The 26,571-nt window shown below is 40.2% G+C and overlaps 3 protein-coding genes across 3 annotated transcripts in view; 1 reads left to right on the top strand and 2 right to left on the bottom strand.

The window, feature by feature from the left end:
- Nucleotides 1-961: 961 nt before the first annotated feature.
- On the bottom strand, nucleotides 962-17,262 carry ppp1r2 (protein phosphatase 1, regulatory (inhibitor) subunit 2). Its single transcript, XM_035176703.2, has 6 exons — nucleotides 16,876-17,262; nucleotides 9,504-9,611; nucleotides 8,962-9,045; nucleotides 5,937-6,037; nucleotides 4,163-4,345; nucleotides 962-3,590 (listed from the first exon to the last, which is right to left on the bottom strand). Exons 1-6 carry the CDS (start codon nucleotides 17,004-17,006, stop codon nucleotides 3,571-3,573), a joined length of 627 nt encoding a protein of 208 aa, XP_035032594.1. The 5' UTR covers nucleotides 17,007-17,262; the 3' UTR covers nucleotides 962-3,570.
- Nucleotides 17,263-17,593: 331 nt separating this feature from the next.
- Nucleotides 17,594-22,779, bottom strand: LOC118121058 (protein ANKUB1-like). Its single transcript, XM_035176702.2, has 6 exons — nucleotides 22,634-22,779; nucleotides 22,122-22,265; nucleotides 20,287-20,503; nucleotides 19,697-19,811; nucleotides 18,571-19,467; nucleotides 17,594-18,291 (listed from the first exon to the last, which is right to left on the bottom strand). Exons 1-6 carry the CDS (start codon nucleotides 22,721-22,723, stop codon nucleotides 18,210-18,212), a joined length of 1,545 nt encoding a protein of 514 aa, XP_035032593.2. The 5' UTR covers nucleotides 22,724-22,779; the 3' UTR covers nucleotides 17,594-18,209.
- A 3,054-nt stretch (nucleotides 22,780-25,833) lies between these two features.
- The window catches only part of rnf13 (ring finger protein 13), a 40,106-nt gene continuing 39,368 nt past the window's right edge, over nucleotides 25,834-26,571 (top strand). Inside the window, exon 1 of the mRNA XM_035177234.2 lies at nucleotides 25,834-26,066. The gene's annotated coding sequence lies outside the window, so the exon portion shown is untranslated. The remainder of the gene's footprint in view (nucleotides 26,067-26,571) is intronic.

The raw sequence follows: 26,571 nt of genomic DNA, 5'->3' as shown, positions 1-26,571 counted from the left end.
ATGCTCATACAAACACTGATAATACACACCATGATCATACAAACACTGATAATACACACCATGATCATACAAGCCCTGATAATACACACCATGATCATACAAACCCTGATAATACACACTATGATCATACAAACACTGATCATACAAACCCTGATAATACACACTATGATCATACAAACCCCGGTCATACAAACACTGATCATACACACTGTGATCATTCATGACCAGTGTGTCCAACATGTGTTATTTCATTCAGCAGTGGAGAATAATCCTGCGGTGATTTGCGCTACAAACGTTACGTTGCGGTTGAATGAAAATGGCAGATGAGGCGTTCAGGCTCAGTTGTAAGAACCCACACTACACCAAAACATGCGCACGAACACGGACCTCTGCTTCATCCTATTGGAATTACTGGAAAGTCAACAAGGAGACAGATGTGTTGAGTTCCAGCGCCACCTGACGATCAGAGCAAGGCACTGCCACACATCACAGGAAATTAAACCAACAGATTTTAAATACAGTGCTTTATCAAAACAACTGCGGCCTTGAGGGTAAAAACAGCAAAAATTTGACAACATACAATATTTCAGATTATTGTAAAACTGGGATTATTCAACAGTTGTTTCCAAACATGTTGCTTTATTTATTTTTTATTATATCCAAGACCAAAACATATCTTTCTTTCTTCATGGAGCCTGCTGAGTTTTATAAGAATTAGTTTGATAAACAAGCATGGCTGACTCATGTAAAGATTAAAACATGCTAATTGCTACATAATCACAGAACAAATTCACTTAGCTTCTCATCTAAATCAATGACAAGAGAAAAGAGGAGAAAAAAGATTCGCATTTCTTCCGAAGGCTTCAGTCAGGGACAGTGTCAATGAAATCTGATCACCTGCAGCATTCAATCTTTAGGTCTCTTACACTTCCGATCAAACATAAACCACAACAGACAGCGGTTCCTAACAACATCTGTTTAATAATAGACGAAACAGAAACAGAATACACACGATCTGATGATTAAGAACATGCAGACGGGAAATGCAAACAAAAACCTGGATTAAATATCCACATCTTGGGACAGACAGTGCAATAATGGGACTGCTTAACAGTCTATCGTTCTTGGAAAACAAACCGAACAAGGAGAAAACGGTGCAAAAAACAAAGCGTGAGACTGGACAGAAAACAGTAACATGAGCATAGCCGTTCATTTTACACACATGTACATAAATGCATAAGAGGCACATTTGACAGGTTATAACCACCTACGGCGGTGATCACATCAGTCATGTTTCAGACAGTCTTGTCCTTTTTGTCTCAAAAGAGAAGATAAAACTATCACCTCAGCCTCTCCTCAATTTTCCTTTCTTTCCGTTTACGAAGACAACAACAACGATGTCGATATGTTATTCAACATCATATTCCTGTTTTTCTACAACAATCGTGTCATCGTGGATGTTTTGTCCGCTAACTAGAGTCGAGGGTTCTTGTTGGTCGGTGGAAATAAAGTAAATAAAAGTATTTTCTTTCACCTCAATCATGGTGATAAAAAATACAAAAGCCACCAAATACTATACAAGAAAGAAAAATACTGCCAATGGACATTTGCAGTTGTCTTACTGTTTGTTGTATTTGTATGATCTAAAAAATCTTAACACTTCCGCTCACAGTGAAGAATTAAAGGGTCAGAGGAAAATTTTAGAAATCACAACACAAGATGCACTCCGATACATTTCATGTCACACGTTTGTCTCTGGGCGTGAAGTCATATGGTGTGAATTGTGGATAATTCTCCACAAACTTAGTTGACAATTATTTTAAATGCAAAGTTTAGGTTTGAACCACAATAAATTGTTTTGTTATTTTAAGACTTGACAGCAACTTTCTTGACACTTGTAAGAACCTTAAACATAAAAAAAAAAATCCTTGAAACACCCCCTCTAGTGGTTTAACTACACCACTAAATCCTCTTTAATTAAAATCAGTAGCATCAATAAAGAAACTCTTTCTTTGACATTCCAGACACTAACAAGTAGATCGGCCATTAAATTAAGCATCATGTCATATAAGACAGGTGAGAAACTAAACCCAAACTATTATATTGTCCCTGTCTCACAATAACTTACTCACAGATCCTGTAAAATGAAGCTCACAAGATGAAAACGCACAACTTTTCCAAGCAAGGGAACAGTGAGCACTGGTTTGTTCTATGTCAGATCTACACAAGAGCCTGGTTTTTAAAGCTGTAACTTGTTAAAAGACAGAAGCCATTCCCTACAGGACACTGTCCAGTTTATCAGTAGCATGTGTTACACCTCAAGTGAGGGACTTCACTACGGTCCCCTCCTATGAACTTAAAATGCCTTCAGTGCTGACATCTCTACCAGGAAAAACCTTTATTTTACCAACATGTCCTGCAATCATCTTTCACAAAATTACTCATGGACAGGAGAAAAAGAATGAAATGAAAATTTAAACAAGTGGATTCAATTGAGTAAAACGGCCTTGGATCTGGTCCTATGAGGTGTGCATGTTTGTAAAATTGCCAGAATTTGAAATGAGGTTTGGTGTGATGCTCTCGTTTGTAAATAAATAGCACTGAGGCAAAGTGCCAATGAATGTAGTATTTAAATCTGAGTTGTTTTAACTTGATCTTGGGGGAAAAGCCTTTTTACTGTGAGAAGCACAGACACTAACATACATATCAGTTAACAGTGTATGTTTTATGAAATTCAGATTGTGTAGGCTAAGTTGTCATTTACTGAGAAACTAATATACAGATGCTAAATTATTGTGTCATCATAACACCATTATGTCATGTAAAGTGAAATAATCCTATTCTGATGGCACAGCATTCTCACCATATATCAGGATGTGAACAGGGGTGAAAAATAAAGAGAAAGACAAACAACTAAACTGATCTTAATTTTGTCCAACTTTTATCATGAGAAGAACTGAAGGTGGAAAACTGCAGCAGAGTGGCGGGTCACACAGCAAAACAAAAATAAGAGCGCACCAGGCACATGCGCTTTCGTCATGTCTCAGAAATGTCTTCCGTGAGGCTGTGGGATTTCCCCTAGCGAGCTCCAAGGCTGGCATAGTGGCTCCGCAGCCTGCAGAGGGACTGAAGTGGCCAGAGGACAGTTCTGGTTTTCAGACTGTTTATTTTTCTTTCCTTCTTTTTTTTGAAAAGGCCTTCAACCTCCTGTCAAGGTCAGAATCACATATTCCTCAGTCCAGACGAGGTGGCCGGAAAAAATTCTTGGCAACAGGAGAGAGAGGAGACGGGGCCAACAGTCTTCACTTGCGTGTTTGTATTGATTCTGGAAGGTAAAAAAAAAAACTGTGTGCTTGAAGGTCAAATTGCACAGTTCTATGGAATAGTAGAGACAGACAGGTGACCGTGAGGTTATTGGCTGTTGAGAGGCATTGTATGGGTGCTGAAGCGCTGTGTGCTCTGTGGCACAGCGCTGAGAACACAGAGCGCAGTAGCATCGTCTGTCTGGATCTAGAGCTGACACACACACACACACACACACACGGGGTAAAGGTGGGAGAGAGGCCTTGTCTACGAGTCCAGAGAATCAGCTGGGAGAAAAAACAAGAGACAAAAAGGCAGACATGAGATTTAAAAGAAAATCTTTTCTCCCAATAGAGGAACTGGTGGAGATCATGAAAAAATGCAAAATCTTGTTTGTTTGTGCACTAGACTGAAGTGTTTCATTCTCGAGATAAAGCCTCTCCACTTGCCAATAGTTATTAGGCAATAGTTAAGACTCTAGCCTTGGGGTCATAGATTTACCTTTTGTTAAGAAATAATAGTAGAAATTTCTAGAAAGGGTTTGCAATACTGGATTTAGCAGATGAAACAATTTGGAGTTATAATAGAACTTTTAGACAGTTAAACCTGCTCCTGATGGACAGTTGTGTGAGAAACTGAACCACAGTGCGGCACAAACAGCAGCCAGTTGTTTCATTTAACGACATCCACACTGACAGCCTGCATCGGTGCACAAAGACATGATTTCTACTCAACCCAGCGACATTTTGAATTTGTACTCCACTACGCCTCTTTCCACACACTGAACAACCTACTGGACTGGAAACTGTCCAAATAATTTATCCAGACGTGCGCAGGAACACAGTCTCCCTCTCTTTACCTTCCTGTGGCGGGTCGACACTGATCTCCTCCTCCTCCCTCGCCTCTTCTGTGTCGTCCCTCATCTCCTCGTCTGCATCCTCGTCCTCTTCTAGTTCGCTGGCGATGAGCTGTCTGGCCAGCTTGATGTTTAGGCCCTCATTGTAGTGCATCTTCCTCATCATCTGAAAATTGTTCTTTTTGGCTGCAGGGGAAGTGACAAGTTGTACATAGAATTAGCACCTTGCAGTTAGAAGCCTGCACCAACCAGTTATGGTGTTAAAACATGTCCAGAAAAAAAAACACAATATGTGGCAAAACATTATGATGTAAAAGTGAAGTTGATCTTTCAACTTTTAGATACGAAATTTAATTGCTTTATAATTTTGTCCTGTTTGACTTATGTATAAAAGTGATTCCCTCAAAGGGTTCCAGGGATAGTGGGACACACTGTACTGCTGGCATAATGCATCCTTGGGTTGAACTTGTTCATCATTCCCCTTAGAAAGGTTGCTGCATGCATGTACTTTTCCCGCATTCACACATCATAGCTACAAAGTAAAACCTCCTGAGTCTCTATAGTTTATATTACTGACTTACTTTGAAAGGGTTCAAATGTAATTAGGACACAGTGATGAGTCTTCAGTTTTGCATTCATATTAATAGTAACTGTACTGAAATGCAGTTCCTGGAGAATGGGTGTGATGGTTGTGTTGAAATGACTGTACTAATCAGAGTATATTGAGTATTTTGTGATGTTCACATTAAGAGCTAAACATGAAAAAATACATGCATAAAAATATTCCTTCACCTTTCAATTTTCTTTAACCTGAAAAAGGAATGTGCATGTCTTCCTCTACAACTCTAACACTGGTGTTATAACTTTCAATGGGTGGCACAGAGTGGCGTGTTTTGAAATGTGTGTCATGAACTGCTGAAGCAGCAGATCTGCCATTGGAGTACATTGACTGGATTTGCAGTTTCCAGACTGCTCCCCTGCTTTTACCTGCATAGTTCAGATACAAATATGAAATAACTGGCAGGCTTGGAACTGTTATACAGCTCTACTGACCACTTTGCATCTGAGAGGTGTGTGTATACAGAAGAGCAATGTCAAAGAACAGTCAAAAGCAACCCGATACTCTGTATGCGTGCGTATGTGCAAACTCCAGCCCTTTCCCAAACCAATCCCTCTCCATCAGCACTTCCCTATATTTTGCATTAGTTAACCTTTTGGTTAACTGTGGACACTGTGTTTTAAAGACACTTTATGTGCGTTCTCTCCGCCACCTAACATGGTTTCTTGCTGGGAGCAGGTGGGGCTGATTGTCAATTGCTAGGATCTTCAGCATTGCTGCATTTACAGACAATAAGTTATAATACACCCTCTGAGCAGCAATACTTCTTCAGGGCAGAAAGGAGTCTTCACTGACTCAGTATTGAAAAGATATCTGCATCTCTCTTCAGTAGAAGACAAGAGTTCACATTGATGTCGCTTTCAACTGCAGGAGATCTTGGCAAGAAGAGAAATGAAGTTTGATCTCTCAGTTGTTAAACTGTTGTTTATAATGCTAACAATGGCTGTGTAGAAATAGCAAAATGCTCACAAATACCCGCTTTGGAGAGTGGCTATATGTGCACACCTGTTACGAAAAAAGAAATAAGTACAGAGATGGATATAACTCTCTTGTTTAGCTGTTAACACAACATGATGTCATGATAAATTATCATAATAATATTCCTCTGAAACTAGATAAATAAAAGGTAGCACTTGGCACGGACGAGTTGGTGTTTACCTTGTTCTTCAGGAGTCAGCTCCTCTTCCTCCTCCTCACTGCTCTCTTCCTCTTCCTCTTTGTTCATGAAGCGAGGGTCTGAACCCTCTGCTGCAACAAGCCTTTAGAAGACAACAGACACAGACATAAAATAAGTACACACATTTTCAATTAACTGCCTCTTCGGATTAATTAAATTCACATTTTACCTTTTACTCTGCTGTGTTATCATTTTTAAATGAGCACAAAACTAAATAAAAATAGGAGATCAGTAGCAACCCCCCCTTCAGTAATTGAGGAGAAAGTACCAAAAAGGCCTACGATAGAGAGACAGACATTGGAGGAACACAGATGGAGATATGTTAGGCAAGGGGGAGGAGAGAGTAGGCACAGTGAGGGTGTGTGAGTACTCAAGCATGAGACAAAAATAACAAGAGTTACGCTCCTCATCTCTCATGCTCACAAAAAGCTTCAACAGCCGAGGACAATGTGAATAATGGTTCATGGCTCGATGGATGGTTGTGAATATGTGGAACTGCCCCGGGGAAGCTACACATTTATTGCACTTCTGCTCATTTCAACTGGCCTGATTCAGCCAGGGAGAGAAGACTGTCTATGTTGCTGCAGTTTCAGTGTCAGATACACAAAGTGAATGGAGGCAGAGACAGGAAGGAAGAGATGAGGTGTAACTGATGCAGTGATTCAGGTGACACTTGTGAGTGGATGTGACAGATAAAACAAGAACAAGAGGACGGAGGAGAAGAGCAACGTTTTTATCATCTGGATGGTTTAGTGTAAAACAATGGAAGGCACTCTTTGCGGACATAAACAAAAGGCAGCTAATTGACTTGCAAGCCCGGAGCTAATCACTATCTTATCTGTGGCGCGCGCGCACACACGCACCCACCCACACCCACACACACACACACACACACGAGCCCATCCCATCCCTGCATCAACCCACTTATGTAAGCACCGATGGCCGACAGCAAATACACTTCTCAAGCTCCTATGACCATCCAGCAGACAGCTCCCGGTGATAGTTGGCTGTTTCTTCACACAGACCTACAAAAAGGCTTTAGTTCAAAGGTTCAGGGTGAGGCTGCTCCCCTGAGAGAGTGAAGATGTTATTCACAGTCCTGCTCCACTTCTGCTTTGGCTCACTTACAAGGAATTATTCTATTGAAACACTATGTTATTAACTTTTTTGATGAAGCCCTTATTCTTTAGTATGTCCTTACAATTTATTTCTCTGGCCGATATCTGTATCAAAACTTTTAATACTTAGTCCTTAATTTCAGTATCGACATCGTTCCCAAATTTCTATTTACAGATATGGTAACATATTAAGCCACAGCAGTCACTCACAAAACAAAGACAATCTTTTTGAAGCTAAAATTTCCATTTAAAGCGGACAACAACACGACAATGCACATTTATTCTAGTCGGATCATTAATACTTCGTTATCGTTCGTTAAAAGATAATCTGGATACAGCAAAATGTCCTTAAATACAAACTATGGGTATTCATAAGCATGTTTTGACTGATGTAATTGTCATGTACCCGGTAGCATAATAACGTTTTTGATACAGTTGTTGAGCAGCATGTCCACTGCAGCCGGTATGATTTAAAGCTGTTGCTCACATTGCATAACTCTTTTTGTCCCCTGGAATTCAAGCCCATTGTTTCAGGATCAGCAGCTTCTGTGGCTGAGAGAAAAAATGCAGGAAGCTGCTCAATGAAAAAAAGAAATGCTGTCAGATGACGTTAAACAAACATAAGCAGTTTTCAGATACGACCTGTGGGTGATGTCCGGAGAATTGGGTCCGGACTTTACCCGGACCTTGCCTTTCACACATGCACAACGCAGCGGGAGGTTCTCGGCATAGACGTATTCATAACAGCAACAAATCCTCCGCATTATTTTGGCGTGAGGTGGAGCAGCCAGACCCAGCAGAGAAAGGAAGTAATGTATTAATTCTGCTGCGGAGATCACGTGATCATGCTTACAGCACCCCTATACCGTCACCAGTTCTTATCACTACAAACACTCTTGACATCTTCGTCGGTGTCTTCTATGTGTGTGTCACCACTTTTCACCAGGAGATATTTGTTTTCTTTTTTTCATTTTTGCGTCTGTCGCACGTTAGACGCGTCATCAACCTTTTGAATTTGCGTCTGCTCCCTCTGTGACCTTAAGATATCTCCACCTACAGTGCAAGCCCCTGACGTAACAGAGCTGCAGTGAGAAGTCTTTTCTCTGGGCTCAATGAGAAGTCTGAGAACATGACACATTTACTGCCTTTACCAGGGTTCTCTCAGCTTTATTCTTCTCTTTCAGCAGAAAGTGGATGACGTTTGTCAAGATACATTTAGTGAATCCAGCCTGGAGCATTGTCAAAGCAGTGCATTCTGCGAGTGAGTGCCTTGCCCGCTGTGTGTGCCAGCTGTGTGTGCGTAGACTACAGTAGATGACACAACCCTGCCTGTATAACTGAGGCTAAAGCTGGACAATAGCATTGAGCTGCTGCCTGCCGACCTTAATCCAAAAACTGCCTCTGGGGTGTGCAGTACAAGAGATTCTTTTATACCAGAGTGTGAAACATTAACAGCTAAGAAAAATAAATCTAGAATAAAGGATAAAAAGACACCCATGTGTTTGGGGAAGGGGAAATAACGTTTCTACAAAAGTGTGGTCTTGTAAAGTATTTTCAAAAATGTTTCTTTGTGTAATGTCACAATAAAGTGGCCACTGAGTGTCTTAGGACGTCAGAGGCTGAACAGTAAAATACTCCTTATCAGTTAAAGATATGAAACATTCTTGTTTGAGGAAAAGGACATTGGACTGTGTCCAGGTGTGGCTTATCAGGGCACCTGAGAGCACATTTTCCCTTTTACATTCCTCCTTCACCAAACCTTTAAAATGCTACACATTGTACCAGCAACTAGAAAGATAGTATAACCTCAACATCCTTCCTGTCATCGCTTGCTTTCTCCTTTCCTCTCTACCGCCGTTCTTGGCTTGCACTCAGGTTTCATTCTTACTTTGATGCCAGGTCATCGGCTGCAAGTCCAGCGTGGCTGTCCGAGTCACTCAGTGCGCCCTCATCATCGTCTTCCCCCACCATCCTGAAAGAGAGGAATTAACCAAATAAAGATAAGTGGATAATGAGGTGAGTGGGGGAAGGATTAAGCAGGAAAGAAAATATAGAAGGTCACGCTGACTGAGAGATGGAGAGAATAGGAGGAGAGGAAAGGGGACCATGAGGAGAGATAGAAGAAAGGTCTGTGACTAAGGTGACCTTCCCTGCAGCACACTGACATATTGGATTACAGACCTGCTGAGACACCCCTGTAACAAACACAAACACAAACACACACACACACACACACACCTAACTGTACAATTTCAAAAATGCTTAATCGTCATCTTAAAAAAAATATGAAATGTTCTTAATGGAAATATTTTAGTGTCGACACAGGTAAGCATTTTTGCAAGGCTCAATTAAATGAATGTCTTTGAAACATAAAATATAAAGATTAATTTAATTTAAACAGTTATCAATAGAAACAGACAATGCTCTGACCTGTTGTAAGGTGTGCTGGGTTCGTCTATCTTCATCAGGCCGTAGTCTTTGTCGGCTGGATGGTACGTGGCCAGGATGTTCATCTCATCCCATTTCTGCGATTTCTTCCTGTAAACGGATTTAAAAAAGCAATGAGATGAAATTGACGGACATTTGATGTGGACCACCGTGCACCAGCTACTCACCCACAACCACATCCTCCAGGGAGTAGAGCAACCAGATTTAATCTAGGACTGAATGTGCCCCAGTTTCCTCTGACTGTATTATTTTGGGAACATGTAGATTAAAAAAAAAAAAGCCCCACAAATGTCATCGGCACAGATTTGGATTCCTCAGAATTTCAGGAAATGACACGGTGTTTGCTTTTGTGTCAAGGTAGTGGGATAGAGGGGGTTGAGCAACTGTCAGATTGAGGTTGAAAGTTTATCAGATATTTGATACAAATGCTATTACAAGAGTTGATTTTTTAAACAAACCGGTTTCTAATCCACCATAACCTCATCTGGGGAACAAGTTTGTCACCTCTCCATCAGGGCATTTTGTTCACAATCACACTAATCCTTGCTGCACTTTCAAATCAGAGGAAATGAACAGAAACAAATAATAAATAAATGAGAAATTCTTTTGGATAGGATAAAGAGAACACCTGCCATTATATTGTAGGGGAGATGAGGTGGATCTTTGTCCAAATGTTTGTTTCAACTGAAAGAATAGAATTGATTATCCTACAGTAAATTGAAGTATGTATTTCACATCTTTCTAAATTTATGTCATTTGGTTGCTGTTGCCTCACTCATGTCTTCTTTTCTTTATTATTTATTTACTATTTTACAGTTTAATGTCCCACCTTTTTTATTTTCCCATTAGCACAGTGTTTACTTATGCATTCTTTTTAAATACTTTCAATTTCTAAACTGTCTGAAACCTAACATTATAAATCTACTTGGCTCTCCCTCCCCTCTCCTGCCAAGGTACTGTACATCAGCCTTGACCTTGTTTATTGACCAAAAGGTTGTGTATCATGGGAGACGGACAGGAGGTGGGAGAGAGGAGAGGTTAAATCCTCCGCCTGCAGTTACGAGCCAGTAGAGCTCCCCTACCTCTCTCCATCACCAAAGATTTACCAAATATGCAAATAATATATTTAGCCCGACATGGAGCAGCAAAGAAAGGACAGTTCTCAAGACCCAAGATTACCTGCCAATCACAACAAGTCTAAGAAACCAATTTTCCTTTCTATCATTGTCCTACATTGCAAACCGTATGTCTATGACACAACCTACAGTTTTTTGATGGAAAGTTGTGTGTCGTACACTATTATGCTACCAATAAAAAACAGAAATTGGTTAATAAATCAATCCTTCATGTTGTGGATGCTGAACCAAGTTGATTTATAGATGTTACACCAACCTTGACAGTTTACATTGGTATTTAGCTTTACGTCACAATCTTGCACAGAGCTACATGAGTGGATTCAAAGGGCATGTGTATACAACTGAAAAGCAGCCTGGAATAAAAACAATGCTTTAAAAATATTTCCTAGTGATAAAATCTACAATCCCTTCATCAAATCAAACTGGCACACCAGAAAAGTTAAATGGTAATATACAGCAAATTAGGGATCACTACAGAAAGAAACCTTCCATTCAGTCAAGTTTGAAAGGTTCCACTCGGTTAATGTATTTCCTTGTTGACTGAGAAACAGCTCAGTAAACAGGCAGACATACAGGCCAAGGCTGTTGCTCTAGATAAAATGTCCTTGACCAAAATACTGATCATTCTATTAGATCAGCTATAATGTTGTATGTGTCCTTTTCTGCAACACATATAAAACTACGAAACCCAAATAGAGTTTCTACCTTAACAAACACATACAGCCAACATGAGTTTGTTCTGTCTGTGTGCGCGTGGGTTTGCTCTGAGTACTCCAGCTAATTTCCACGTTAGAGAAACATGCAGCTTAGGGGAATCAGAGGCTCTAAATGGCTTGTACATATCAGTGTGAGTGTGAATGTTAGTTTTTCAATATGTGTCCACCTGCGATACACTAGTGACCCATTCAGGGCTCCAGTTCCCCTAAGACCCTCTAAGTACAAGTGGTATAGATAATGAGTTGATTGAAGATTTTACCAGAGACTATTAGGACTTTGTTCAAGGGTGAATTTGTTTTCATATTCAGCTTCTTAACAGCTGCGATAAAAGAAACTGCCTCAGGAGTCAGATCAGAAAAAAATATCCAGACAAATTCAGTCACTAGTTTTCTAGTTTCCTCAACTTTTTCTAAAGCAAGCTCAGGCACCATTCATACCTAACAAAAACATGGGTCTTAGGTGATCTGATCAGTTTCACATCTGGAATTAGAAGGCGTCTCCAAATGCGGATGAACGGCTCTCATTTCCCTGCTCGATATGTAAATAAACACCGCTCCTGAAATATTTTCTGCAAAAAACAGCAACTCTGTGTTAACATCATGGTGGGTGTTACTGATCGTGTGGACCTTCACTCTGGTGGGTTTTCGATTACACAATCCAGAAGCAGCCCACCTTGTTCTACTTCAACTGAACTGATGCTACCCTTGAATCCACTCTGGTCCATTCAGAGCAAATCATCACAAAAACTGTAAAACAATGATGATGTACCTGCTTTTAAAAAGTAAAAAAAAAAAAATCAGACAGCACCAACCACTAGCACACACTAAATAGAGCTGTATCTCTTACGTGATGATGACAATCTCGAGGTTGGTCAACAGCTGTGACATAACGCTGTAGGGAAACTCATTAAACAGAGTGAATCATCACTGAGATGAGCTGTGCTATCAGGTAGCATAGTAAGACAGGAAAGGGGAAAAGGTCCAGCGTGCGTCCTGCGCTCCACACTCCAGACTGCAGCAGTTATGGGAGACAGTGGCTGAAACTGAGATGCACAAAGTAAAACGCTGGTACCACAAACTGTATCAAACCAAAAACAATAGGGAGGGAAATTAATATCAGCCTGAGGGATGATTCTAATAGATTTTACACGTCAGTCTTTCACGCCAAATAAACATTAATTATATTAATTATTATCCTGTCCATAAAAAGGCAAGTAACTTTGGTTGAGAAACATGGATATGTGTTTTCAACTTATTCCATGTTCGTTATTTAATGTTTTTAAGAAAATAAACATTTATAAACATAAACTTAACTAAAATGAGTAAGCATTGATTTTACAGGTTTCTTTTAAAGTGCTGTCCCACTTTTGCTTAAGCACATAAATGTCAGAAATTATATTTTGATTGACCAATAATTAAAAAAAAAATTCAGATGTCCAACACTGCAACTTAAATTTTTGAGGGCCCACTTGATCAATGATTAGCAAAATAACCAATGTTTTGGTTTTACAGCATGATTATCTTTTCTTTCCTAAAATTATTTTCTGTATGAGTATCTCTGATTATTCCGGCACTGTTTGGTAAACAACACAAGTACCAATCACTGCTCTTTAAGCCTCCACAGTCGGCAGTTGCTCAGTAAAGGATTACATGAAATGACAGATATCCAACTAGATTAAGGGAGTAAAAGAGTTTCTTGAGCTCCTGTCATCTCTCCATACGTAAGAGAAAAGGGGCTTCAGGAGAAGCGGATTAAAGAGGAGGGACTAAAAACTGGATACACTCAACACATCAGTGGATATAAGGTCATGATGTGGAAACATATGATGCCTGCTACGAATTACAAAGTAAGTAAAGTAAGTCACGTCAGTGTTGGTTGTTGCATATCTAGAATCTGAATTAAGCCAAAAGGCCAAAACCTCCAGGTAGAACAATATAAAAAGGTCAAATCTTTCTCATTGTATTAAAATTACACCAATATTTCTTCCTCTGTATTAAGAATACGACCGATAATGAAGAGGTACTACCCAGTACTCAGTTTCACTGCCTTGATGCTCTTAATCCTTATAGACCGGAGGTGTTCACCTGACACCTGTTGATTCTGGCTTTATAAGCCCCAGATAACTGTGTTAATTGTCTGTGCCGTCAGTCAACTTCAACTGATCTGCACACAGGAGGATAAATGGTCTGAGTGTCCACATTATGGAAAATCAGAGATTTGCCGCCTGCCAGTCAAACTGTCCATCAAACAGTCAGGATGAGGCTTGTAAGACAGTGAAGGAGAGATTGAGTTTCATGGAGGCATCCATGAATTATATATGACTGGGTGTGATGTTCATACATCACAGTTAACTAAATAATAGTGGAAGATTGAAAGGATAACAAAAAGTCTTCTCAAGAAAAAACAAAAGGCCTTGTAGTGCCCAACCATACCACAGGAGATAAGGTTTATGTGATTAACGTTCATGTACAGTGGAATATGTATGATTTCAGTTTATCCTAAACCTTAGAAAACACTAAATGTGTTACCTCAGTTAGCCTTTGTAGAGTAGGATAAATATGGAAGTTACAAGGGAAATACACAAATTAAACACAAGGGATACATACTGTATGTTCCCAACTTCCAGTGTCCTCAAGGGATAATGGCAGTTTTACTTTATCCTAGTATCTTCATATGTTTATTTACAGGATGCACACAATCGTTTTGAATATGTATTTGGTTGACTTCTGCAGATTGTGTTTGTCTCCACTAACAATAGAGTGAATTAAAACAGGCATCAAGAGAGCTGCACTCTACTGACTGTGAGCACTGAGGGTTACATCTACTGGGTGATGCTGTGACCAGAAATCTATGGTGGGAAGCTGAATTGTTTGACAGATGGTAGACCAAATGAATGCCGTGTGGTAGGTATTTGTCAAGCTAGTTCAGGATATCCTCTGGGGACTGTAGAATGAGCTACAATGCAATGTGATACGTTTCCCAAACACACGTGAAGCTGATAAGGAAAAACCTGTCTGGGCTGTTGCAACACTCAGAGTGAGCAGTGTTGTCAGACCAGAGATGACATACATATCTAAAAATATCTGACAATGTATTTTTTCATAAATTAAAGAGCCAGTTACATTATCAGAATTTTTGTATAATGTCATGCCTTCAAATCTCCTTCATATGAATGTATTATTGACTTGGAAATCAGAGATAACTTAAATGTTTCATAATGTGTTTTTTTTACTGAATACCTAATTAAAAAGCAGCCACATTGCTCAATACCACCTTTTCTAAAATATGACTAAATTGTCAAGAACACAACCTAATTCAACAGCATCACTCTGCATGTTCAATTTCCTGAGGAAAGAGAAGAGACGGAGAGTTGGCTATGGCAAAGTAGAGCTTTGAAATGACTTTATACAGGGGTCAGTGATCTGGAGTGTTGTCACTCTGCCACGGTGTCTTTGACATCAATTCATAGGACAAGTCAAAGGTCCAGAGAGAGAAGTCTATGGATTGGGTGCTTGGATGCACACAGAATTCTTACAGCAAAGCTTTTTCCTCAAGTTTCTCAGTTGACTTATTTAAAAAAAAAATCAATACAGAAAAAAAATCTTGATTCACTAATAACCATCCTTCATTGGCTTGATTTCTCACGCTGCAGCTCAGACGGTACTATTGCTAATGTCTGGACCTGCAGGCATGAGAGAAGCAGCGGCAACAAAGAATGATAAAACACACACATTCAACTTAAGTTACCTTCCAAAGTAACTGGCAGAAGTATAACGTGTGCTGTGACATATGTTGTAGATTGATTGCAATAGTTTTCAAATTTGCATTAAATCTAATTTTTTTAATCAAAATAAGAACTCAACTAATGATTCAACCAAACTCCACTGTTGTTTCAGAGAGATGCTAACTTCCAGCTCTCGTCAACCGGACCATAAGGCCATGCACCAATTAGGCAACAGAACAGCTGATTTAGCAGTCGCACATAAGTCTCCACAGTCTGTATTTTGGCAGATCTGTTGGCACACCAGTTCATTTTCCCTGCAGTGCTCTTGACCTCATCCGAAATGTCCTTAGTGTCATCGAACACGCTTGATATTTCAGTCAAGCATCCTCTGCCCTGTTGTGCCCTGGCCAGCATCAGGATTGAGGTTAAGCAAAGCAATGTGAGATGTTTTCTGCCTACACATCTACAGTACTACAAGTGTAGACTAATGGGCATGTGAGATGCTTTCAGGAAACAGGGGATTGACAGGAAATATAATAGTTATGGTAAATAATAAGATGAGAAGAGTCTTGTTCAGAGGCTTGTTTACCACAGAAAAGCTGTCAGTGGCACACTTAACATCAAGAGTTTGATGCCAGAGGCATAACTTGCTTTGTTTACCTGCTCTGTCATCATGACTCAGACTATGAGCAACACAATACCATTTGAACTGGAGCAACAAATTAAAGAGCACAATACCATAAAATGGCATAAAGTGGCTATTTGCAAAAATAAGCACAGGTCTTCTTCATTCTCATGCAAACTGTAGCACGCCATGTATCATGCATGTACTGTTTGTCTTACAATAAACTAGGGCTGCAAAGACTTGACTGGCACTAATTGATTGACAGAGAAATAATGAGCAGCTATTGTAACGGACCATTAATCATTTCCCTTATCGTTCAAGCAACAATTGTGAAAAAAGGCTTTACATTCAATTATTATCAGCACTTTTGTTTTATATTTGTTGACATTTCATTGCACCAAGTGATAAACAGACTGAAATAATAAGATCAATTGATATTAAACGTAATGTTATAAAAGTTGTAGCCTTACAATTTACATTGCACGCAAGCAGCGTCCATCCTTTCTCATTTTAATGATTTAAGATAATTCAATTTACAACAGTGACAGCTTAACATGCAACTAAATGTGATATTATGGGTGGTAACGAATAGCATAAATTAATGGTTGTATGAGGACTTGAAAATATGGAGTCATCTAAATTTAAACCATTTAATATCATATTATATAACACAACATGTAGATGAGAGCACTTCAGTTCAGGATGGTGTTAATTTGCCCTATTATGGTCATCACTGCATGAGGGTTGACACTGTGTTTTTAAACTATATCTTAACTAGTAGTTGACTCGTCAGTCAGAGGTTTTTTTCTCATAGTTTAATGTCTCTAACAATATGATTGGTAGTTTTCAACCGTTATAATACATTTAACACATTTGCTAACGAAACAAGCTAACCAGACACAATGAGTAAACGTTAGCTCTTGGTAAAAAAAACACCATGAAGATATTTTTCGTGTAGAAGAAGCCATTAGCTAGTTTAAAAGTTTTATCACGGGCACCACACACACACTGTGGGTTGACACAAACAGCCCGAGCGGTGACTTTCTACGTTGCTGTCAGTTAGCCTGCACGTTACAGAAGCTAACAAGTTTTTAAGCTAGCTAGCGTTACCGGGCGGGCGGACCTCACGGCGAGCTGGAGGGGGGAACTTACTGCGGGTCGTCCTCCGAGAGTCCCGGGGCTTGTTCGGGATCCTCCGGCGGCAACTCGTCGGGCAGAGACTTGACGCCTGTGACGCTGTTCTTGTTTTTCAGGATGCCTTTTATCGGCCGAAGGGCTGCCATTCCCACACGCAGTCTGTCACACCGGCGGACTGAATGGAACCGACTGGACCGTTTTTCTTCCAGCTGCTGTTGTGCGTTCTCTAAATGTCCGCCTCTCAGTTGTCAAAGACGGCTTCGGTTTCAGAAGCGTCCCCGGTCATAACTCAGTTCAGCTCCGGAGGCTCAGGGGGAAGCTAGGCTGGGTCCTGGCGGTTCAGCATGTCTGCTCACCGGCTGCTGCTCTGACTGCTGGCGGGGAAACAGCTCCACCAGCAGGACTGCGAGGCTCCGGGATATCGCGAGATCTGCTGAGACCGTGCTGCCTTCACGTGTTTGGCTCAGACACTGTATATAAAAGAGGTTTGACTCCACATGGATAAAGACGACACACCCTCATAGAGTGAGGTCGATTAGAGCTGCTGCAGTTTTATAAAAGAAAAACAAATGACCTGATTTTATTTGACAAGCACTTCAGTCAAGATTTAAGACTTTTATTTATTACATACAGCAGTTACATACAGCAGTCAACAATTACATAATTACATACAGCAGTCGTTGACAATGACATGCTTGGGTCACAGACTCCCTTTCTAGCATGTTTTATTGCACCAGCACCTGAATGAGTACATTTGCAATTAATTAAGTTCATGTCTTCAATAAATCAGGTGAGTAACTCAGTAGTAATCAGCCAAAATACAAATTAAAGAAAATATGTATGCAGTCTCATATAAGAAATTATATGAGCCTGTAAAATTCCTCATATCGTTGAGGATGAAATACAAAGCAGGAAAACAAGTTTAAAAAATGGTTAATAGATAATGTGATTCAGGAATAGAGAAATATGACATACAGAATGTAGCAAGTGCACAAAAAATGTACATGTACAATAGTACATACTTGATATTAGTGGTTTTAGCCTTGAATTTCCACTTAAGGCAAGTCGTTATAACAAAGGCCAGTCACTGTCCGGACTTCTGTCCAACATAATATGTCATAATTGAAAAAAAGTACGTTAAAAAAAGTTGCATGTATAAACGATGTCTGTCATTCTCTCCATCTTTCTGAAGAGCAAAGAAAGGCAGATATTTGCCGGAAGACAGACAGGTATTACTTTAACTGACACGTTAAGCCTGAGGTACACTCCTCAGTTGTCACTCTGAAGGATTCTTCAGTCTCTCAGGCTGCTGATGCGAGAGCCACACGATGAGGCAGGATGCAGGAGTATCAATCCATGGCGTGGAGCTGCTTCCTGACCAAAGTCCGTGCTATGCTCAGCTGCTTCAACCAAGGTTTTTCTGTGAATGTTCTATATCAAAGAGAAAAGATAATTACACACAGTGATACCTTTTTTAAATGTATTGAATTATATTAACTCTGTTGAACAGAAAAAAACTGATCCACATCTCCCAATAAATAATCTTATTTTCGACCACATTCAACCATGTTGCACAGAATGTAGAATGTAGTGCAGAGATCACCAAAAGTAAATATAGAAATGTCTTGATTGTAAAAATCTAAGCAGCACCTATAATCACCTACACTGAGCTACATGCACATGAACATATACAGTAGAGAATATAGAGACCTGGCTATACTCAGGTAGTATATAGCATTTTCCCTTGGTGTCCGTCCACAGTGCTGAGAGAAGGACTCCAGTGATGCAGTCAGAACACTGGATGATTTTAATGGTGACCCAACAAACACTGAGTTGGGGGTGCCTCCTCTGGTAACTGGCGGGAGACGTGTGAACCTGTTGTCTCCCTCCTCTGTTTTATTCCAAGCGTCATCATCTCTGTGTTTTACATCTTGCTTCGACCTTTTCTGCGTCTCTTTAAAGTCATTCACAGACTGCAGGCTGGGTAGTTGTTGTGGTGGCCTTTTGGAGGGGAGAGACCTGCTAATGAGTGGTAAGTGTTGCACGGCTTTAACTCTGTTTCTTTTCCTTGGTTTGGTCTCAGCTCTCCTGGATTTGGAAGACATCTGCGGCTGGTTGAAGCCATCTACCAGCAACATGTCACCCACCCTGCCTTTGAATGGAGCGCTGGTGTACTGGAATGGATTGGAGGCCACTCTTCTCCGCCCCAAACTCACCCAGCGTTTCGTTTGACGGTATATCCGCATGGGTAGTGATATATTAGGAAGGGATACTACAGAGCACAGCTTGTTGGCTAGGTAGCGCACACAATCCCTGTGGCCATGCTGAATGGCGATTTTCAAAGGGTCATGACCTACAGGGTCCCGACAAGCTACACTCAAAAGGTTTCTTGAGATGAAGAGTTTGAGGATGAGGAGCTGACCACCCTCTGCAGCTGCATGGATGGGACTCTTTCCGGCATCTTGGTGGGTGGTTTGGTGGCACCATTGGCGGTACGGATGGACTCCCACTGGTTCCTCAGAATGCACCCCCCTCTCCAGCAGCCAGCCCGCCAGGTCCAGGTGGCCTAAAGAGGCAGCGATGTACAGCGCCACCCGCAGCTGAAACCTGAGAATAAGAGGATACTTTCACTTGATGTGAGTTGAATACAATGCACGACAACAGCTCTGTCACATTTTATGGCCCAGTCACAGATAGGTGAATATAACATTGGATTCCTGTGGTGAAGTAAATGGCAGCATGGCTTTGTATGGCTTCCACAGTCAACTTAGGTGATCTTTGACCCGCGATATTTGCTTCACATTGTGACCAGGCCCTTCTTCACGTCAGGTCTGACCTCATCACACTCCTCTCCTCTGATAGGTGGCTCTGCACTTTCAATCGTTGGCCCAGGAGGCAACCGTGGAGGAACTCCACCCACCCATCCCACGTGTCCAAACGGAGAGTAGTGCCTTTGTAATAAACAAATAAAGAAAAATAAATCAACTTTTACTCTGTTTTATCTTTTAATATGTCTTATGCATGCAAACAGCAAAGTAATCTTTAAGGAGAATATATTGATTTTGTCCATCATATTGGAGCTTTTAGGCTTACACCTTGTCAACATTGGCCATGCAGCAAGACTATGACAGTAGTTGTTGAATGCTAATGGCAATAGCCTTGCTCTATCATGACAAGATGATTATATTTTATGATTAAAACAATATATTATATTATACTAACCTCCATTCTGCAGTGATGGAGCCAGTACATTTTTAAATCTGAAGCAATTTAGTTCTGCATGAGCTAAGTCAATACAACATCTATCTATCTTTTCATTGAATCAATGAAATTTTCCTCGTTTTTTTCAAAAATTAGCCAGACAGCACTCACTGTGAAGCTGCACACATCAGTCCTGTAGCAGCACAGACAGTAATCATACCATACCTACTTCAATGGCGTAATCCTGCAGCTGGTTACAGTCAAAGAGCTGCACATCTGTCAGGCTGCTGAGTCTGAAGGTGCTGACGGGGAGGCCACTCTGCATGGACACCATAGTTTTTAATCCTGCGACGGACATGCGCAGAAGAGCCTCACTTCCTGTGACTGGTAACGTTTCTCCTGTCACAGCGTTGAACACCTGCATCACAGGCCTTCGCTCATTCTGAAAAATAATCAATGTGGAATAATGTTGATGTAGTTAATAGTGCAAACAAATGAATTCAAGAGCAATCCTTGTATCACATCCCACTGAGGGGTTGTTGACAAAATAAATATCTTCTATTGAATTGAGAGGCAGTAGTCGATTTCATATTTTCATCTTTTAGTTTATTACAATTTATTTAAGTTTGCAGCCACTGTACTAGGATGAACCACCATTTACAAACTATCCACAAAGTTGTACATTCAATTGTTAAATGTATTGTAAAACATTGGATTTATCCAGTTTGAAGTTTTTTTTTTAGATCCAATTTCACAACTAACATTGTTTAATATGAAAACACAACAAAAGCTGAACATAAACAAAGAAGGGAATGCTGGAGTCTCATTATCAGGGGCAGCATGTAATGATCCTGGAGTTTGCTGCCCCTCTGTGGGTGACACTATGTAAGCTTTATTAAAATGACTTTTCATAAATAAAGCATTTTAACTGAACTGACTCACAAGTTGTTGGAAATGAAATGAACAAAACATGTGAAATGTCAAAGCGGATGTATCCAGGCCGCGACATTCAAACGCCAGGAGAGTTAAATTGGTCAGAGACACTATAAATCCCATAGAAACCGATTTTATGAGTGGATGTTAAGTGATGACAAAGGCTGAGAAAGGACGCACACACACACACACACACACACACACACACACACACACACACACACACACACACACACACACACACACACACACACACACAAAAACAAACACACACGCTCACAACTTGTAACTTTTACACCAGGTTGCCAAGAGATGAGCCTGGAATGACACCTCACACTAAAAACTAAAGATCTCAGCTGCAGCCATAAAGTAATTTCCCGCAAAGCTGCTGCTCACATGGGAACAATGAACAATTCAGGAATGGTGTGTTTTAAAATGGAATCATCTTTAGTGATTATATGTAGTGAGTGAGGAGATGTTGAACAAACCCAGTTCAAACTCCTGTGATAACATGCATCCATCTTACTGATGTGCTGCTGAGCAAGGCACTAAATGTGCACCAGTTAGTTCTACATGTGGAAAATTGCTTTCCTATAATATAAAAAAAATGACACCCACTCTGATTAAATTCAGTAGCCAACTCATGTTGATGTTTACTAAAGAATAGCACATGTACGAAAGCATTGTGTCATCCCTATTGTTTCTCCTCATTAAGAATTCAATGAAACTATTAACAAGAAAACTTAAAACTTATATAGGTTTGGTCATTTATTTGTTCATGAAAAATAAACAATAAGTTTTAATATCCACTTGCCAATTTACTGATAACTGTGCTATTTAATTATAAAGTGCCAACAATTTTAAAATTTAAAAATCGAAAGGATTTATTGCAATGATTTTGACTTAAAAGATTACTAGATTTTAAAAAGTGCTTATTTTATGCTGAATTGTCTTTACCATTTTGTCGTAAATAAAACTTAACACCAATGTCTGAATCAAACATTTTGAATCAAACATTTTATTTAAAAGTGTCTGAAACCCTTGTGGCCCAACATGCATCATTAAACGCTGATTGTATTTACATCCTGACACAGCTTCAAATCTGTGAACTCTAGATGATTAAATACCTTTATCAGGCATCGGATGGCACTGCCACTGGTGACACCCACATCACACAGTGCCCAGCTGTCCTGCAGAGCAGCACCACCATAGCTCAGCTCCAGGAAGCGCCGGACCTGCTTGTCATCGGAGAGTTGCACAAGAAATGTTTCCTACAGGAGAGAGTGGATAGAGTATGAACAAGATCCATTTGTGATGGACCATGTTCAGTGTGAAGCTGCATTTACTTTCCCAAGTGAACTGAATAAATACCTCTCCAGTGGTACTTTGTCTTTGACATATAACAAATAATAGACTGACAGTATTGTGTCCGTGTTACTTTCATTCCATGCCAACACAAATACAAGTATAAAGCAATTTGCAATGCAAACTATTTCACCATCAAAAGCAACATCATGCCAGAGATGCAATAGATCCCTCAAACACTCCAGTAATCATCACACATATATTTATCATGTCAAATCTTGTCCAGGTATAAAGGTCCATTGAGGCCGTGGGTCCTGACAGGAGCTGGTATTACCTTCAACATCTGCTTCATGCTCCCCACAGTCTGATCTGAAGGGATGTCAAAAGGCTCACAGGAGCCCTCAAAGTAGACAAGCACCCTCATGGTCAGGACAACCGTCCGTCGTCTGTATGGCTCCTCTGTGGCGCTCTGATGGGACGGAGCAGTGTGCAGCGTGGGGAGTTTGTCAGAGTCATTGTTGGGAAGGGGGCAGGAGTTGGGGGGTGTGGGCACAACTACTCTTACAGGGATCTAACAGGTCAAGAAAAAATCTTTAAAATCAAGATGACTTCAAAAATTATTTCTAAAATGATAGTTATACCTATAGTTGATGAACTCATCTGTTTGGCTTGGTAATAAGGAGTTTTTAAAGTGTATCCATTTGGCTTTTATAAGGTTTTATTAGTTAATATAATTTAGGGCTGTACAATAAAAGAAGACACAATGTAAAATACAAGAAAAGATTCAAATAATAGACAAGCATAAAATTAAATTAAATTAAATTGGTGGGAAATACTTCTCACCCCACAGACAAGTAGAATCCTTCAATAAAGTTGGATACGAAACTTTCAAACTGCATTAAATGAAGATGAAATAGATATAAAGGGTGAATATATGTTACATAAAAAATAAAGCACAAAGTGTAAATCCCTATGTAATGAGTTCATAGTAAATCACAAATAAAAAAATCCATCCCAGCATATGTAGATGTGATAAAATGCTGTGTTGTTTGAAGCAACAGATACTGAACCTCAATAGTGGAGTTGGAGAAAGTCTCATGTTATCTGTACCTGATCAGCCTCCGTGTTCACAGCAACAATTACACTTCATCACATGCCTGGACTCAAAGTTCAGGTGAAGTTATAGATAATATATAACATTATAACAGCAACGAAGTACAATTACTGTATCAGGATGTTAACTGTGGTTGTGTTACTTGACTCTTTTCTAACATTCCTACACGAAGCAGGTCAGGCTGAGTGGACTAAGATACAAGGCTACTGTATTTCAGATATAAAGTGAGTTTTACCATGTGGGACCCGGGTCTTACGTCAGTTCCTCGCTCTTCCTTTTATCGTGAAACAAAGGGACACATGGTTTCACGCTGCGCTGAAAGAACCTTACAGTAATTTGAAATGTTTTGGACGTTTACGATTCTTCTATAAAATTTTACAAGCGACAGTTAATTTCCATTTGACCTTTTTCAAGTCTGAAGCTGTCCACTGCGCCTTTGTGCTCGATCCTGGCTAAGAATAAAGAGCTGCGAGCTGTGACGATTTCTGTTCTTTGGGCACAAATCGAAATCAGAACACTGCTATTGATTAAACCGTTCCTTCATTCTAATATTTTTATTCTTTCATTGCTGTTTTGATCTATGTTTTCCTTCACGTTATCTTTATGTTCTTTAGCAACTCTTGGCTGATAAAAGTGGAGCAATATAACTTCCCTGATTTTGTGGATGAATAAATTGAACTTTGAGCCTCTTAATTTCCTTTCACTTGTGCCCATAGCAGATTTATTTAATACAAGAATCAACGTAGTAGACAGATAACTATTAGCAGAAAAATGTCATCGACATAAAAAAGCATGGCAACAGTGACATCAGTATTAATCATTGAATTTGCAATGAGCAGGCATCTCAGGCTATCTATTCGATCATTAACAGCAAAATACAAATGCAAATACATTGGTTAAATTTCCTGACATTCTTTATTTGGGGAGTTGTGGCAAACTAAATATTGATAACAATATCACTATATTCTTAATATATTCATAACCTTTATGTTCTTGAAGAGGTGTAGCAATAACTTAGGCTCTGTAGCTGATGCCTTCACACTGGTACAAATTTTGTGTCAGTTAAACTGTTTGTTGACGTGAAGAGGGAGAAAAAAGACAAACCCGTTGTTGTTTGCTACAGAACGAAGCCCAGTCATTGTAAAAAGAGATGCTGCGGTTTAAAGGCTCAGTATGTAGACTTTAGTGACATCTAGTGGTGAAGTTGCATATTGCAGCTGAATACCCCTCACCTCACCCTCCCCTTCCAAACATTAAGGAGAACCTGTGGAAGCCTTCAGTTGTCATAAAAACTCAAAAGGTGTTTAGTTTGTCCAGTTTGGGCTACTGTAAAAAACATGGCGGTCTCCTTAGAGAAGACCCACTCCAGATGTAGATATAAAGTATTTAAATATAATTTTAAGGGTAAAGAAAACAATTTTTTTTACAATTTAGATAATTAAACCCTACTGAAAACCTCACTAGGATTATTATATATTCAATTTCTGCTAATAGATCCCTTTCAACTAAATCTTACACACTGCACCTTTAACTGTCTAAATGTAAATGTTCAATGCTATGAAAGCAACAGCAACTAAATTCACTTCGAATGTTTTGTGATAGATGTAGAAACCTCAGAGATGAGTGGGTATCATATGAAACAAAATCTACGTTGAAGACTTCAAACCACCAGGTATGTAAGAAGATGTTCGGTTTAATTTTAGGTGGACAGATCATTTTAAGAGTAACACAAGCAGAGCATGTATTTGCTGACCTCCAGTGGTTGAAGTTGCTGCTTTGTAGTGTGTTGTCAGCCAAGCTTCTGTATTTTCATTTTTTTCCCCCATTTATTTCATCTACAAAGAATTCACCCATAATCTATTTTATTGTTTTGTTTGTGCTCAAATTCTATTCCCTGGATTTAAAACTACAATTAAGCTGAACTTTGACACAGACATTTCAACAAACTTTTCCTCCAAGCGCCTCTTGAAAAAGGAAACAGTAAGGACAGGACAGCGAGGAAATGGCTACCTACCAGTGCATCCCTATAGAGCCTAAAAATTCTGGTCTCCCAATTTTGTATTTCCTTTGTCTACAGGTGAGCGGTCTTTGTTTCTGCATGTCTCTGAATCTTCAGTTTTCATTGTACAAGTTGGATCATGGAACAAGACTAAGATAACATCAGCTATCAAACAATACGATCACACCCATCAACACGTTCTAAAGAGGAGGGTGATGATAGCTGTGTTCATACAAACGTGTACACACCTTTACCGGTTACAATAAATACTTATGTGTATCTGTGCAGCCGTGATGAAGCTGTAAAAACAGACGCTGCTCATGTGACTGTAAAAGGCTGTGGACGGTTTCTGGTGTCGTCACGTGGATCTGTTTACGTCTGGAGTCATTTCCGCAACGGGGGGCGACGGACGGGTGTGTCGTCCAATCAGAAGCCGAGTACGGAGCCAGTGGACGTGACGGATGTTTCTTACGTTTCTCACATGAAAGAAGAAGAAGAGGGAGAAGGAGAAGGAGAAGCTAGCGGATTACAGTGACCCGGCGTTGAAGAACCTCTCCTCCGTGGCGTGGCTTCTTTTACAGCGAAACCAAGACTGCGATGTCCCCGGCAGCAGCTGAACCCGCGGACCAGACCAGTCTCCCGGCAGGAGTGAAGGTAAACAGCGGCCAACAGCGGGCTAGCCACCTGGGTTAGCATCGTGCTAACTCGGGCACAGCACGGTCTGTTTTTGCTGCTCGCTCCACATCTTTGACGGGTTTCCTCGCCACACCGCTGCTTTATTTACGCGTACAAACACTTTCTGTTGAAGTGTTGCTATGTCACATTGTATGACGGGGACGTGTCTGGCTGCATGGAAGTGTTCAGTGTGTTACCCGCACAGTCTCTGAGATTTGCGGTGTTAAACTTCAGCACAGGCAGATTCACAGTTGGCAGCTCGTGTTGTTATTTCCTCTTTTAACACCCAGTCACACTCACATGTCGATTCAGGAAAACCACTGTTACCTCAAATTCAGTTCTTCCCCAAACTGTCTCTTGATGTTTAGTCATCTGATCACCGGCTGTCATGTTGCATTCACTTCCCCTTTTGGCTTAGTAAGTCCCCCTGTGTTCCAGGTTAAACTCAATACATCTGTCTCTGGATGGTTTTTATCCATGCCAT

Source organism: Hippoglossus stenolepis, chromosome 14, assembly GCF_022539355.2.
Source record: "Hippoglossus stenolepis isolate QCI-W04-F060 chromosome 14, HSTE1.2, whole genome shotgun sequence".
Lineage (NCBI taxonomy): Eukaryota > Metazoa > Chordata > Actinopteri > Pleuronectiformes > Pleuronectidae > Hippoglossus > Hippoglossus stenolepis.
Note: the sequence above shows the minus strand (reverse complement) of the source record. Positions and strands in the feature narration are given on the sequence as shown.

What these genes read in the sequence shown, in the direction of transcription:
- LOC118121058 (XM_035176702.2), bottom strand. Translation starts at nt 22,723, where the DNA reads ATGAGGGTGCTTGTCTACTTTGAGGGCTCCTGTGAGCCTTTTGACATC. An exon ending in GCATGAAGCAGATGTTGAAG is followed by an intron (nt 22,266 to 22,633) that starts GTAATACCAGCT and finishes TCTCTCCTGTAG; the next exon opens with GAAACATTTCTTGTGCAACT. An exon ending in TACTACCTGAGTATAGCCAG is followed by an intron (nt 18,292 to 18,570) that starts GTCTCTATATTC and finishes TCTTTGATATAG; the next exon opens with AACATTCACAGAAAAACCTT.
- ppp1r2 (XM_035176703.2), bottom strand. Translation starts at nt 17,006, where the DNA reads ATGGCAGCCCTTCGGCCGATAAAAGGCATCCTGAAAAACAAGAACAGC. An exon ending in GCCGATGACCTGGCATCAAA is followed by an intron (nt 6,038 to 8,961) that starts GTAAGAATGAAA and finishes TGTCTTCTAAAG; the next exon opens with GCTTGTTGCAGCAGAGGGTT. An exon ending in TGTCGACCCGCCACAGGAAG is followed by an intron (nt 3,591 to 4,162) that starts GTAAAGAGAGGG and finishes TTTTTCTCCCAG; the next exon opens with CTGATTCTCTGGACTCGTAG.